We start from the raw sequence: 15,366 nt of genomic DNA, 5'->3' as shown, positions 1-15,366 counted from the left end.
TCGATCCTGGGTCTCCAGGATCGCGCCCTGGGCCAAAGGCAGGCGCCAAACCGCTGCGCCACCCAGGGATCCCTACTACCACCTTTAAATCTCCATTTTCCACAGCCATGACCCCTGCTGTGCTCCTTTCTCACTCTGTCAGTGCTCCTCTGAGGAAACCCCAAACCGGCTGAATCTCTCTGTCTCTGCCATACCTTTTATCAAGTAGCTGAGCAAGACCAGAGAAAAACCTACAACAGTGCTAGTGGTTTTCACTTTAAATTTATGACCGCAAGCCTCAAAGTGGGCTGTCAGCGCTGGCAGGCAATCACATTGCGCCCTTTAGAGCAAAGGCCTTAACAAGTTGACTACAGTTGCTACTACCCCCATTTCTTTCCTTCCCGTTCCCTCCTGCAGCTCCTCTGAACAGGCTTTCCTTTTCATTATCCTTCTGACCGTCTTGTCTAAGTTACAATTACCAGTCACAGCAGCATTTAACAGGATTGATCACTCCTTCCTGTTTGAAACACTTTCTGCACTGGGCTCCTACGACAATGTGCATTTGCGTCTCTCCTCTACCCACTGGCCACTCTCCTTGGATGGAGTTACTTCCTGTGCCTCACCTTTCAAGGTTCAGTCCTCAGACTGCTTCTCCTCTCTACGGGTTCTCATTCTCTGGGAAAACTCATCCAATCTCATGGCTTTAAGTACCATACATAAGCAGGTGACACCCAAGAGTTTATCTTCCACTCCAACCTTCTCCCCGAACTCTAGATACTCTACACTCTGCCCTGTATGGCACTTCAGCGACCCTGCCCTCCTCACTGCTCCTTACCCATGCCAGGCAGGTTCCCACCTTAGTGGGTTTATCTGAAGTTCCCTACCTTCTAATCTTCCTGTGAACAGTCTCCTGCCCCTCTCCTTCACTATTAAAGGCTCTGTTCAAATGTCACCTTATGCAGAGGACTTTCCAAGCCCTTCTAAAATAACACTCCCTTACCTGCTTCATAAAATTCACCACCACATTATATTATTTGTGTGTTCATCTGCTTTATTGACTATAACCTCTATTAGAATATAAGCTCCACAGGGGTTGGGTATTCGCCTATGTTGTTTACTGTCTAGCACAGAGTATGCACTAAAACATTTCTTGAATGATTTTAAGGTATGGTTAAAGTTTCCTGGTTTATCTCTAAGAGGTGAGATTATGAGAACATTTCAATAGATAAGTTGTACATTTCAGTAATGTTTTGAGTCTTTTACAGTCAAATGTATTACTTTTGCCATCAGAACAAAGGAAAACAAGACATAAAAAAGTCTAACAATAATGAGAAAGAATCAAATTCTATGAATTAGAAACTATGTTTATGTAAACTAGTAAGAAAAACCTTTATAAACAGACCAGTAAGACTTAGATAAGGATGATATATAGATCTTCTCTTTTTTTTTTTTTAGATTTTATTTATTTATTCATGAGAGACACAGAGGGAGAAGCAGGCTCCTTGCAAGGAGACCGATGCAGGACTCCATCCCAGGATCCCGGAATCACGACCTGAGCTGAAGGCAGACACTCAACCACTGAGCCCAGGGCATCCAGGTGTCCCCAACAGGTTTTATCTTGAAAGCCAACTGTAGTTGGTTGGTTGTGGCTGCTTAAAACACTATATTGAAAGGGACCCTGACCCTGGAGCTAAACTGGGTTCTACAGAAAAGAAGGATGTTTTCCAGGAAAATGGAAGGGGTGATTCATGCCAAATAAATGCCACTCCATGGCTTTAAATCTATGTGTATACCACTTCCAATTCTTCCTCTTCAGCTGAGTTCTCCCAAGAATTCCACATTTGTACATCCCTGCCTACATGAGATCTCTATACAAACGTCTAATGAGATCTCGAACTTAGTCATACCCAAAACAGACCTTTGATCTGCAGTGTCCTTCAAAAAGAAACATTTTTCTTCCCCTAGTCTTTCCTAAGGACACTTTCCTTTACTATATTGCTCATGTAAAAACTCTAGAAATTATCCTTGATTCCTCTCTTTCACTCAACCCTGACCTAAAAATTTATATCCATAAGCAAATATTTATTAGGTTTAAGCCCAAAGCATTTTCTAACTTTATCTGTATCTCTCCAGCTCCTAGATGACTACCTCAGACCAAGCCATCATGGCCTCTCATTCATCAACTCTAATAGCTTTCTAGCTGCTCTTTTTGTACTCTTGCCCCTTATAGTCCATTATCTACACATCAGCCAAAGTAATTTTTAAAAATACCAATTAAATAATGTCACTTCCTCATGGTTTCCACTGCAATTAAAATAAAACCCAAACTCCTAACCCTGGCTCATTTCCCCAGACCTGTCTCTCCGAGTTTATCTCACTCAATCCACTCTAATCTTACTCCTTCCACTTCCACCATATTGGCCAACATTGTTTTCCCTACAGGACTTTTATACTTGCTGTTCCTTACAGAATACTCTTCCTCTGACAGGCTCTCTTGTGACCTTCAAATCTCAGTTTAAATGCCCCCTCTTCAGAAGACTTCTCTTATCTCTCAATCTAAAGTAGCAACCTAATCACTATCATCCTAGCTTCATTCTCTGTACACTACAAATAACTACTTGATATTTGTGTAGTTTATTAATTTGTTTGCTGTCTCTCTCCTATTATAATGTAAGATTAAAGCAGTATTGTATCACTACTCTGATGAGAGGGCCTATTTAATAAATATTTGTTGAAAATGATTTGTGCAGTTTTTAAACATGTTCTATTTCAGTAAAAAAGTTGGTACATGTATTTTTTTTGGTTTATTCATATTTATGGACTAACTGAATGGGAATAGAACTAAGTAAGAATTCCCTATTTGGGAACAGAGAAAATAATTCTTCCAAGGTTGAAAAAAACATGAATTTATTTTGCTTCAAATCCAAAATATACAAACTTTTTGCCTGATGGAGTCTGGTGTTGACTTTACAACAATGAAAAAACAATTTACCCTCATGGAGCTTAAGAGAGAATAAACAAACTATTTTAATTTGGTAAGTAAATGCCATGAAAGGAATAGTAAAAAGTGCTATAGGTATATTTAACCCAGCCTGAGAGGTGGACAATCAGGAAATGCTTCCTGAAGGAAGTGCTGTTAAAACTGAAATCTGATCTGAAGGATGAGCAGTTACAATGGACATACTTGTGGAAGGAGAGAGACAGGCACTCAGGATGAGTATTTTGGGGAAAGGAAAAGTGATCAAAGCCCAGAGTCCTGGGCAGCCCTGGTGGCTCAGTGGTTTAGCTCCGCCTTCAGCCCGGGGCCTGATCCTGGAGACCCGGGATCAAATCCCACGTCAGGTTCCCTGCATGGAGCCTGCTTCTCCCTCTGCCTGTGTCTCTGCCTCTCTCTCTCTCTCTCTCTCTCTGTCTCTCATAAATAAATAAAATCTTAAAAAAAAAAAAAATCCCAGAGTCCTGACAGCTCATTACATATTTTCAGGAAACTGAAAGTAATTTAACATGGCTGGAGAGAATATAAATTGAGAAGGGCAAGAGAGAGACCGAGAAATAAATGGGTAACATCATAACACCCCATTGAGTTTAGACTTTTCCTGAGGGTAAGAAAGTGCCACTAAAGAACTTAAAGTAAGATAATGTTTCCTGTACCATAATCTTCATTTAAAAGATCACTGTGGCCACAGGGTGTAGAAGAGTCTAGAGAGAGACAGAGAAGCCAATCTCTTCCAAGCAACAATAGATAGAATTAGTATAGTAATTTTTAAAAAAACCATTAGGAAGATCCACCTCTAAGTATTAGAAGCAACTAAAACTATATTATAATACAAAATAAAATGAACATTAAATATGCAAATAGAGAGGTATAGAAGTTACCAAATCTATCAGGAGTTAAGCTTCATAAAATTATGTGACATGTAAACTGAACTTTCAAGGAAGCATAGTTAAAATTTCCAAAGATGGGGTTGCCTGAGTGAACAATGCACACTCCAATGTATGATACCAAGAGGGAACCCTAATGTGAACTATAGACAGGTGACAATGATGCACCAATGATGGCTTACCCTATAAAAGAAGACCTGGAAGGGGCTCCTGGGTAACTTAGTTGGTTAAGCAACTGTCTTTGGCTTAGGTCATGACCCTGGGGTCCTGAGGTAGAGCCCCCCATCCAGCTCCCTGCTCAGTGGGGTGTCTGCTTCTTCCTCTCCCTCTGCCCCTCCCCCTGCTTGTGCTCTCTAATAAATAAATCTTAAAAAAAAAATTCTCCCTCTCTCCACCACTTGTATGTTCTCAAAAGAAAAAAAAAAAAAAAGATTTCCAAAGATGAAGAAAGTTCCAAACTTTATAAAGGACTTTTACATAGCAGAGTTGCTTCCTAATACAAATAATTTGAAGAAACTTAAAAAATAATCTCCATGTTTAAAGTGTGTATCTTTTTAAGGGCAAGAACTTCAAAATCTATATTTATGACTAATTTATAAGATTATAATTCCATCAAATTAAGTGTATCCTATTCAAGCATAACCTAAAAAATCCTCATAGTCTGCCCTCTAGTTATTATTAGAAAGCAAATTTTATTGACTGTAAAATTATTATGGATAAATAAAACAAAAACAGTCAAATCAAGACATATGTATATATAATTTATATATTAAATAATTTGAGACTGTGAAAGACACACATTATTCCATTATTCTGATAAAAATTAAACCAATAATAAAATGTATCTCAGAGTGTGATAAACTTGAGATACTATGCCATCTAATTCAGCAAGTATTTATTGAGAATTTACACAAACACACACTTTATATACACATTAGCACAATAGAGATAAACTAAGAGATAACTCATTCATCAAAATTTTATAAACCTAGATTAGGGAGACAGATACTTATATACCTCAAAAAGCATTTTTATAAGACTTCTGCAATGATAATGTAACTTTCTAAATCAAATAGTTGTAGAAGAAACTTTAAAATTATTTTGCATTTGATAGTGTAAGATACAGAATAAGATTCTAACTATAGTTAATACATTTTTATTATCAGTGTTCTAAAGATAGAATGTTGGATTCAAAAAAATCCTAATTTAAAAAAAAAATCCTAATTTGAGTTAGAAACTCAAAAGTTTAATTGCTAAATACCAAAAGGAACATCAAAACCTAGGCAAGAAATATATAGGAAGATGAAAAGAGAAATAATCTACATAGGAATTTGTTAAAGGCAAAAGGAAAGTCAATACAATCATAATTCGTACTGAAGATCTGTAATTTAAGTAGCACATTTCTCACCTTTCATTTTAATACCTGAAAGTAACATATAACCCTTACCTTACAACTATGAGCATGGCTATCAGGATTGAACAAATAGGATCTGCTATCATCAGACCAAAATTTTGCATCATGATGGCAGAGGCAATTACACCAATACTCCCAAGTGTATCTGCCAGAATGTGTAAAAATACACCTGGAAACAAAGCATAATCAGAATTAAAATAGTATCTTTTGATCAATGAAAAATATAACTATTTCTTAGAACCATATTCCTTTTTTTTAAAAAAAAAAGATTATTTATTTATTCATGAGAGACACAGAGAGAAGGCAGAGACACAGGCAGAGGGAGAAGCAGGCTCCTCACAGGGAACCCGATGTGGAACTGGATCCCAGGACTCCAGGATCACGCCCTGAGCCGAAGGCAGATGCTCAACCGCTGAGCCACCCAGGCGTCTCATCTTAGAACTATATTCCTGATTTTATCCATAAAAAACTAAATACCAATCCAAAAATTGGGAAGAATGTAGATGCATTGTTTAGTGTTTAGTAATGAAATAATAGTACTTCTGGGAATTGAAATAATCTTTTTTTTTTTTTCAAAGATTTCATTTACTTATTCATGAGAGACACACAGAGAGAGGCAGAGACACATGCAGAGGGAGAAGCAAGCTTCCTGCAGGAAGCCCAATGTGGGACTCAATCCCAGGACCCCGGGATCACAACCTTAGCCAAAGGCAGACACCTGACCACTGAGCCACCGGTGCCCTGAAATAATCTTTCCTTTTTCAAATCACCAGGGGTTAAAATATCTGATTCATAAATTACAGCTGTTCTTAATGATCCTTAATATTTTAATATAACATAAATGAGGAAGTACAAAAGTAAGTTGATTTTAAGCACATTCATCTCTGGTTAAGAGTCCATAAGTTAATTAATGATTTAGAAGTAAAACTGAATTAGGTTGAAAGAATTGTTCAAGAAACAGTTTATAACTACAAATACATGTACATACAGAGCCCTCTGCTGGTAATTAAAATTATTACTGCTTGAGACTAAATTTCCTATGGACCGTAACTCTATAAATCTTGATATACTTATTAATTATCCTGAAGGTTTTGTTACCTAAATTATACACTAAGCTTGAATCTGATATGGAAGAAAAGAGATCTGAATATTTTAAAGTAAATATAAATATTAAATTCGTAGGATACTGATACTCTGTCTTGAAACCTAGCTATACCATTGTGATATTATGATTTATAAAAAGAAATACGTATTTGGTCTTCACCCTTGTTTCTGGGAAATCTTTGGAACTTCCTAAGTAATAGGTGTCTCTTGTTAATGTTAATATACTTCTGGACCCATCTAAGGATGGGGGCTAGCTTCTAGGAGAACCAATCATCTGATTAGGAGGTTGGAAATTTCAGTCCCAGGCTCCTCTGACCTCCAGGTATCAGAGAATCGATTGCTGGTATGAAAGTACATTTTTCACCCCTCTGGAATTGGGCATAGAATCCTAGTTGTGGTCAGAAGTAGGATTAGAATCAGAACCCATTAAATATTAACTATTTAATAATTGACTGGAAAAACCATTAAAAAATATCAAGAAGTTTAAAATATATTATTTCTTAAAAAGACTTAACTAAGGCAATAAATTATTCAACATTTATATTTCTAATAGGTAAAATTTACTGTACAGCAAAACAATGTCTGTGAAACTTAAACCATGTTACTAAAAATAAGACACTCAAAAATAGCATTTACTCTATCTGAAAAGAAATGTGTAAAAAGCTTATGTCTACTTTATATTTATTCTACTTCTTCATTATTCTCTGGACAATTAAAGACAAACCATTTATTATTTAGGCATAAAACACAGATTTACTAAAACTTGAAAACACTTTCTAATAATTTAAAAACAGACTATTACTGGGTCCAATAAAATCTTAATGTGCTCTAGGAAAATATGCTTCACTTCATCTACTACTGTGTAATTTTATATCAAGTATTATTCCAAATATAATTCATCCCGCAGTACCTGATATACTTTTTCATTCATATAGATTATTGACCTTTATAACTATTCTTCAAAAAGCAAATGGCTCTGTTTCCTGTTAACAAAAATATTATGCCAAAGCATACTCAGAAAAAAACTCTTCTTCTATGGTATTTCAAATAGCAAAGAATTAAACAGACTAACAAGTGCTGAGACCACATTAAGTTTAAAAAATAAAACTGAAAAAAAAAATAAAATGAAAAAAAAACTGAAAAGTTAAGAAAAAAATAAAACTGAAGAAAAATGCCCATCAAAGTGGATTGAAGGTACCTAAGCTTCAAAACTCTTAAGTGACAAGTGATTTTAAGCCTATATACTCTTTAGTCACTGTTTTAGTAGAATCAGGCATGAAAACAGCTCTAAATACTGAAAGGAAAAAGAAAAAATTTTTTGTTCTTGATTCTTCTTTAACTGAAAAGTCCCTGACTACATCTTATATGCCCACCTGAAAGCTGGCTTTATTAGCAAGTATCAATAATTACCTAAGCCCTTCTTACTTTCTAGTAACTGTTTCAAGAAGAAAAGTCAGTAAAGACAGAGGTCTAAACTAATATGCTTAACTTACATACAAGTTGAAAGCCTTAGAAGACTGGGTAGGATACCGCCAAAAACATTCTAGCCAGAGGTCATACTGAAGATGCTGCAAATAACTGAAAAATTCAGTTAACTCAATTTTCACGTATGAGTATCTGCGTGGAAACTTTAAATGCCAGACAGTTTTCCCATCCTTGAGCTATCTACTGAGCTGCAGCCACCATAAACTAATGGATACTCAGAAAATATAAAGTAATTTTCCTAACAGCTTGTATAAAAGATAATTAGGAAGGCAAATCTAACCACCCTTCCCTCAACTTGTAATGATTTCCAAAACTAAAAATAAACTCATATTATCAAGGCTAATTTATAGCATTGGATATAGACGCATTACATATGCATGATTACAAGCTATTTCAGCAAATGCTGTTCTGAACCATATCTATATATTTTGCAAACGGAAGACTAGTGACTGGAAGACATATTTAAGCCTCCGGAAATAAACTCCTCAGTATGGAGGAGCACATTCATAGTGGTGGGGGGTGGGTGGCGGTGGGGAAACAAGAGCTATATCAAGAAATAGTGGAAAAAAATAGGCAGAGTAGAGTTTGGATCACAAGCTATTGAGAAAGTCAGATTGAAGTCAAAAGTTAATAAAAGGAGGAAGGTGAGGTTGCTGGGAATTAGGAAACTTTGAATGATGAAGTCTAAAGGGAAATTGAGAGCCAAAGATCGGTTCATATCCCAGAAAGAAACTATCATAGTTCACAGACAAAACTGATTTTTCTCTGTCTTGTAAAATTTTGTAATTATCATTTTACATGACATGTAAGCTCCTGTTTAGGCATCATCATCTGATGCCTATGGATAGAACAAAGGTCTCACTTTGCATTATGTATATTCTAATATTAATATAACAGAGTTAACTTTTCAGGGCAATTTTACATTCATAGCAAAACTGAGCAGAAGGTACAGAGATTTCCCATATACCCCTGTCCTGGGCATAACATTCCAAATTGCCAGAATCCACTAGCAAAGTAGTACATTTGTTACAAGCGATAAATTATACTGATATGTCATTATTATCCAAAGTCCAACTACATTAGAGTTCACTCCTGGTGATACATTCTAAGGGTCTGAACACATTATATACTTTCTCCTCTAAATTTTTCCACAATATAAATACATACTGAATATGGAACTTGGAAAAAATATTTAGTAATCCTATGGAGGCAAATATATTATTACGGTGTTACCATAGTCATTGGCATGGGTATTATTTATAGGTAAGCTGTATACTTTCTAATTATAATCTTATTATTAAATATAAGAAAATAGCCAAGTGACAGTTAAAAGAATGTATGCTAATATATCCAATAGTATATATTTACAAAGTCATAAGGAAAGATAATACTTTAAGACACAAATATTGTTATGTATTTTTCTTAAAGGAACATTTCAGATAGCTCAACACAATGAAACCTGTTTCGTAAAACTGAGAAATAGACAAACTGCTTGTCATACCTTGTAAAATCTGTCTGCTGGGTCCAGCTGTTTCTTTTAAGGAGGGACCATCTGTAGAGAGTTAAGTTAAATTATTTTAAAATATATCTTCAATTCCCAATTCAATTTTTGCAATTCAGAGAAATTTTCATTCAAATATATCATGAAGGATGCATGATTATACAGCCACATCAGACTTATAAAATTATTTTTTAAATTTAATAGAATAATTTAATGGAGACAGACATGGGCAATTTCAAAATGCATCAGTGGTACACAGTATTTAGGAAATTATTATATCAAGCAATCTGATAAAAAACAGTAAATTAAAAACATTGTGAAAGCCTTTTACTATTCCTAACATACCTTATACTACAGTTTGCTACACTACTTTTATAACTGGAAAACTCAGACAAAACAAATCTACTGTTGAAAGTTACAAGAAGTCCAAGAAATGATGCCAGGACAACATCCAGGATAACCGGACTGTGGCAAACAAGTATTTTCCCATAGTTTTTTTTTTTTTTTAATTAATTATTTTTTATAAAGATTTTATTTATTTATTCATGAGAGACACAGAGAGAGGCAGAGGGAGAAGCAGGCTCTATGCAGGGAGCCCGATGTGGGACTTGATCCTGGGACTCCAGGATCATGCCCTGGGCTGAAGGCAGGAGCTAAACCGCTGAGCCATCCATCCAGGGATCCCTTTCCCATAGTTTTTAGATGGATGTGGTAAGCTTTTCAAACAGAAGAGATAAAAATACTTTTAATTTTGCCTTTATGATGAAAAATTTAAAAATACTGCAATTTCTATACTTACTCTGAAGATACTTTAGCATCAAAGCAGAAAACATTGGTAAATAATATAAAAGACCAGTAATATTGAGATCATGAGGAAGACTGACAAGTTTTCTGAATATGTCTAGCAGAAAGCTTGCCTGACGTCATGGTTCTTGGCCCATGGTACCAAAGAGCTGACATATCCTTACTACAGCTTTGACACAGACTGTAACAATGCCAGAAGACACATAAAAGCCTAAGGCTACACAATTATTTCTGTCTGGATATGGCACTGCTATGGTGGGGAAAAATCATGCTGATTGTCAAAAGTGTTAACTGTTCTAAAAATCCAGCTCCTGATCAAGGCAAGACTTTGTCTGTAGGTAGTAGGTCCAGATAAAGACAATAATTTTTGACAGAATTATTTGGAAAGGTACATTCTGCTATAATAATGGATATGTAAAATAATATAACTCTCACCTATGTATAAAATCTGAAAGGTCCTTTCAGACATAAAATTTGTTATCTGTGGTAGAGACTGGCTAGGTGTTTATCCCCCATTTCTTCTTCTTCTTTGGGTAAAAACTAAACTACATTTCCCAGACTTCCTTGAGTTATATGTAACAGTATTAAGCAAAGAAATATCACAGGTAATCTACTTCTAGGCTAATAAGAATGTTCCACATGATCTTCTATGTACTCTATCTCAAGGCAGATGCAGGGAATTCAGTGGAGGATTCCAAAGCTCAAGAATCCCAGAGATAAAAGGAACCTGGATCCCTGAATTGAATGAGAAAGAGCAGCCACCCTCTTTTACCCCATCAACCCAAGAGCAATATATAAACTTTTACTGCTTGAGTCACTAAGATACGTGCAGTTAAACCAAGCAAACAAAAAAATCAGTTAGCTTTACTGACGGTGCAGCATTTCAACAAATAAGAAGCTCATCGTATTTCCTGGTGAGACTATGATGTCTCTTATGGGCAATATGGAATCATGGCCCTATTATTTTTGTACCTCAGATTGGCTAATATACACTGAAGGCAAAAATAATAGCAAAAGAGAAGATTTTGATGTCAGACTTCTCCTTTTTTAAAAAAATTTATTTACTTATTTTAGAGAGAAAGTGCAGGGAGGAAGGGTGGATAGAGGAAGAGAGAATCTCCAGCAGACTCCCCACTGAATGAAGAGTCCTACATGGAGCTCAATCCTATGACCCTGAGATCATGACCCAAGCTGAAATCGAGAGTGGGACACTCAATTGACAAAAAAAACCAAGAGGCAGATGCTTAACGGATTGAGCCATCAAGGCGCCCCCAGAGTCAGATTTGTGTTTGAAGCTTAGTGTTTCATTTTACTAGTTACTATGATCTCCATGTACCCTGATGTCACATAAATTCTTCTTTGCCCCTTATCCTTCTTTCCCTTGACCAAAAAAAGCTACCTTTCATTTATTTAGAATCTTACTATGATGCACTGCTCAAGGTCTAAAAAAAATTCTAGGGCAACAAACAAGGGGTCAATTACAAATATTGGTGGTAATGTTACAGAAATAATGACTCTATTGACTAGGTAACAAATCCTTTTGTAGGCAACACGGTTTCCAATTGTTTTTTAATACAATACAAAGATTAGCTAATGAAACTGTCAATTTATAGATCAAAAATAATTTTTTATAACAGATCACTATGTAATTTCTAGAATGTAATTCTGAAGGTGTTCGAAGAATTGACTGAAACTGCTATAAACAAAACTTCTTCTAGTTAAGATTTCTTAGTACTTACACATAAAGCTAGAAAATAGGAACAGAATTACTGACAAAACCTTTTTTATGCTGGTGTCATTTACCCATACACTAATTAAGAAAAAAATTTAAGAAACAAAACAAATGGGGGCACCTGGATGGCTCAAGTTGATTAAACATCCGACTCTTGATTTCAGCTCAGGTCATGATCTCAGGGTCATGAGGTTAAGACTCTCATCAGGCTCCATCAAGTGATGGAGCCTGCTTAAGATTCTCTCTCTGCCTCTCCCTGCCCACTTGCCCATGCTCACTTGCTCTTTCAAGAAAAAAAGAAACGAAACGAATGAACAAAGGGAAAAAAAGGAGACAAACCAAAAAATAGACTCTTAACTAGTAAATAAACTGATGGTACCAGAGGGGAGGTGGGTGGGAGGATAAATGAAACAGCAGAAGGGGATTAAAAGTCCACTTATCTTGATGAGCACTGAATAATGTATACAATTGTTGAATCACTATAGTATACAACTTAAACTAATTTAACATTATATGTTAACTATATTGGAATTAAAGTAAAAACAAAAAGTAATAAATAAATAAAACATATCAGTGTAACAGTTACAAAAATTAGTAAATTTTAGAGACTGATAAATTAGGGACTTAATATTCAATTTCCAAGGCCCTTTGCAATTTTATTTTTTTTCCTTTTCAATTTTCAAACCAAAAGTTTGAGGATTCTACATGGCAGGTACAGACAATACTTAGACATATAATTTTTTAAAAGATAAATCAGACTGTGGTATGTAAGCAGCTTTTATTAAGCTATACATTGAAATTTCATGAATTATTTAAAATATCATTTTAAAATATTAAGTTGATAAATACCTTATGACGTAGTACTCAATGCTATATATAAGTAGCATACAAAGATTTTTTTTTTTTAGATTTTTATTTATTTGAGTGAGAGAGCATGAGCAAGCGGCAGGGAGAGACTGATGGAGAGGGAGAAGTGGGGCTTGATCTCAGGACCCTGGGATCATGACCTGAGCTGAAGGTAAACACTCAAGTGTCCCAGCATACAAAGATTTCTAAGGAAACAGAGAGGTATCAGATGATACTCACCAAAAATTACAATGAAAATGTGAAAAACTGAAAAACTGAAGACTGGATGCTACCCAATTCAATTGTATTTTTATAAGCCTATCAGTAGTACAAAAGGCCTACATACTTTAAAAATTATAATTTTCATTTGCTAAAATGCAATTCTCATTCACCGACACTCATTTAAAATAGTGGTACATAGTACAATATACTCACTGAAAAAAAGCAATATCTATGGCATTATACGGAGTTATTTTCATTATATACTAAAAATGAACTAACCCTGGGAACCATTTAATCTGATTCATTAGAAAGGAAGTTGATTACAAAACCTTTTTGATTACAAAACCTTTTCAAGAGACTACTTCAACTAAAAAAGTAATCTATACAAAATTTCTGCATATGAAATGTGTCATTTGAAACTATTTCGGCTATACTCACCATGTGAATGAAAGTGTCCATGTCCATGAGCATGATCATGACTATGTGCAGCACCATGTTTTAATTCATGACTATGGCAATGATCTCCATGGCCATGGGCCTGATCCAGAACACCATTAAAAAGGGAATGACTGTGTCCATGGCCTAAAAAGTAGGTAGAAGTAAGAAGAAATATTTAAAAATATATCATATAAATGGTTACAATAATACTGATATCAGTGAAAAGAATTGGCTCCAAAAAGCAATTCAATTAAATAAAGATTTACTTATAAAAAGTGTTATAGATTCATTAAAACTGACTGAGTTCCTACCATGGAGTATGGGAAGGAAATGAAAGTATGGAGGGAAGTGGCAGACTTTACTGGAGATGAAAATAAGTGAGAAGTACAAAGAAATATTTAGAGATTAGATAATGTTATTCATTCACATTAGGAAATACTTATCTGGAACACATGTTCTAGGCACTGTTCTAGGCACTGCAGATAAAGCAATGGAGAGCACGGACAAAAATCTTAGCAAAAGCTTTGCAAAGTACTATTACATATACTATCAAAGATAAAACAAAATGTATGCATATGGTCACTTTGAGGCAGACGCAGCAGACGCAGGGAAGCCTCTGTATTTGGTAAAAGAACAGTAGAATTACATTATAGCAGTAGAATCCTTAAAACAACAACAAAATAATGCAGAATCAATCCTCTGTCCCTATCAGACCTGACAACTACTAAACCATCAAAGAAACATACAAGCTATTCCAAAGCAAAGAAAAAGACTGGATGCTACCCAATTCAAAAACATCACTAATGTTCACAAAAATCCTAAATACCAGTAAACCAAATCCAGCATTGCATTATATGAAAAATAGTGAATAGGGGGAGATCAACTTCCAAAATGGTGGAGAGGTAATACTGGCAAATTAGCTCTCTCTCTAAAACAAGAAACTATAAGGGACACATTAAAAATCAACCAGTTCAGAACTCATAATTAACCAAACCAAAACCAGAAAACAAACTAAAAAGCACCCATCCAAGAAGTTACCAAACCTCTGTAAGACTAGAGGGTTTCTGCCGTTTTTTTTTTAAAGGTTTCATTTATTTATTTCTTCATGATAGATACATACGTATATAGAGAGAGGCAGAGACACAGGCAGAGGAAGAAGCAGGCTTCAGGCCAGGAGTCTGACACGGAACTCGATCCCGGGACCCCAGGATCACGCCCTGGGTCAAAGGCAGGCGCCCAACAGCTAAGCCACCCAGGGATCCCATTTCTGCCATTTTTATTTGGGGCTATTTCCATTTCACCTCCTGCCCAGCTCAGCTGAAAGTAGCTAAAAGCCAGCAGCACTGCAGACAATGGAGAGACCTGACTTTGGAAGCTCTGTTAAAAAGAGCATCTCCAGAGCACAATTAGTATTTTGTCCAAACTTGCAGTTTCCTAGAAAAATCTCTATTCTCAATGTGGTGATTATTAGAGTCAGTCAGCTCTAAAAATTCAGTGGCCACACAATGCAGGAAAGCAATTAGTCCAAGACAGTCATGCAACAAGAAAAACAACAGTATCAGCAACAACAAACTTTGAAGGGAGAGAATAAGGTAATGATATCAGAGTCATTATAATATAAAATGTCCAGTTTTCAACAACAGAAATTATAAGACATGCAAAGAAAAAGAAAGTATGCCACAAACATGGGAAAAAAGCAACCAACAGAAAATGTTTCTGAAGGAAACCCAGATTTTGGCCTTAACAAAGACTTTATTTAAATCAGCCATTATACAATGCTCAAAGAAATAAAGAAATCCATATCTAAAGAATGAAAGTATAACAATGACTCACCAATATGGCATATCAATAAAGAGAAATCATAAAAAAAAAACCAGAAAATTCTAGAGTTAAAGAAATATAATAACTGAAATAAAAGATTTACTAGAAGTGCTTAACAAAAGATCTCAGTTTCAATTA

General features: G+C 35.4%; 1 protein-coding gene across 1 annotated transcript in view; it reads right to left on the bottom strand.

Annotated features, from left to right (window-relative positions):
• The window catches only part of SLC30A7 (solute carrier family 30 member 7), a 90,687-nt gene that overhangs the window by 45,930 nt on the left and 29,391 nt on the right, over positions 1–15,366 (bottom strand). Inside the window, exons 6-8 of the mRNA XM_072834711.1 lie at positions 13,408–13,551; positions 9,366–9,416; positions 5,309–5,444 (exon numbers count right to left, since the gene is read on the bottom strand). Of these exons, the coding sequence (XP_072690812.1) occupies positions 5,309–5,444; positions 9,366–9,416; positions 13,408–13,551 (331 nt within the window). The remainder of the gene's footprint in view (positions 1–5,308; positions 5,445–9,365; positions 9,417–13,407; positions 13,552–15,366) is intronic.

Source organism: Canis lupus, chromosome 8, assembly GCF_048164855.1.
Source record: "Canis lupus baileyi chromosome 8, mCanLup2.hap1, whole genome shotgun sequence".
In the NCBI taxonomy this organism is placed as follows: domain Eukaryota; kingdom Metazoa; phylum Chordata; class Mammalia; order Carnivora; family Canidae; genus Canis; species Canis lupus.
The sequence above is the reverse complement of the archived record's forward strand: the minus strand, read 5'-3'. Positions and strand labels throughout refer to the sequence as shown.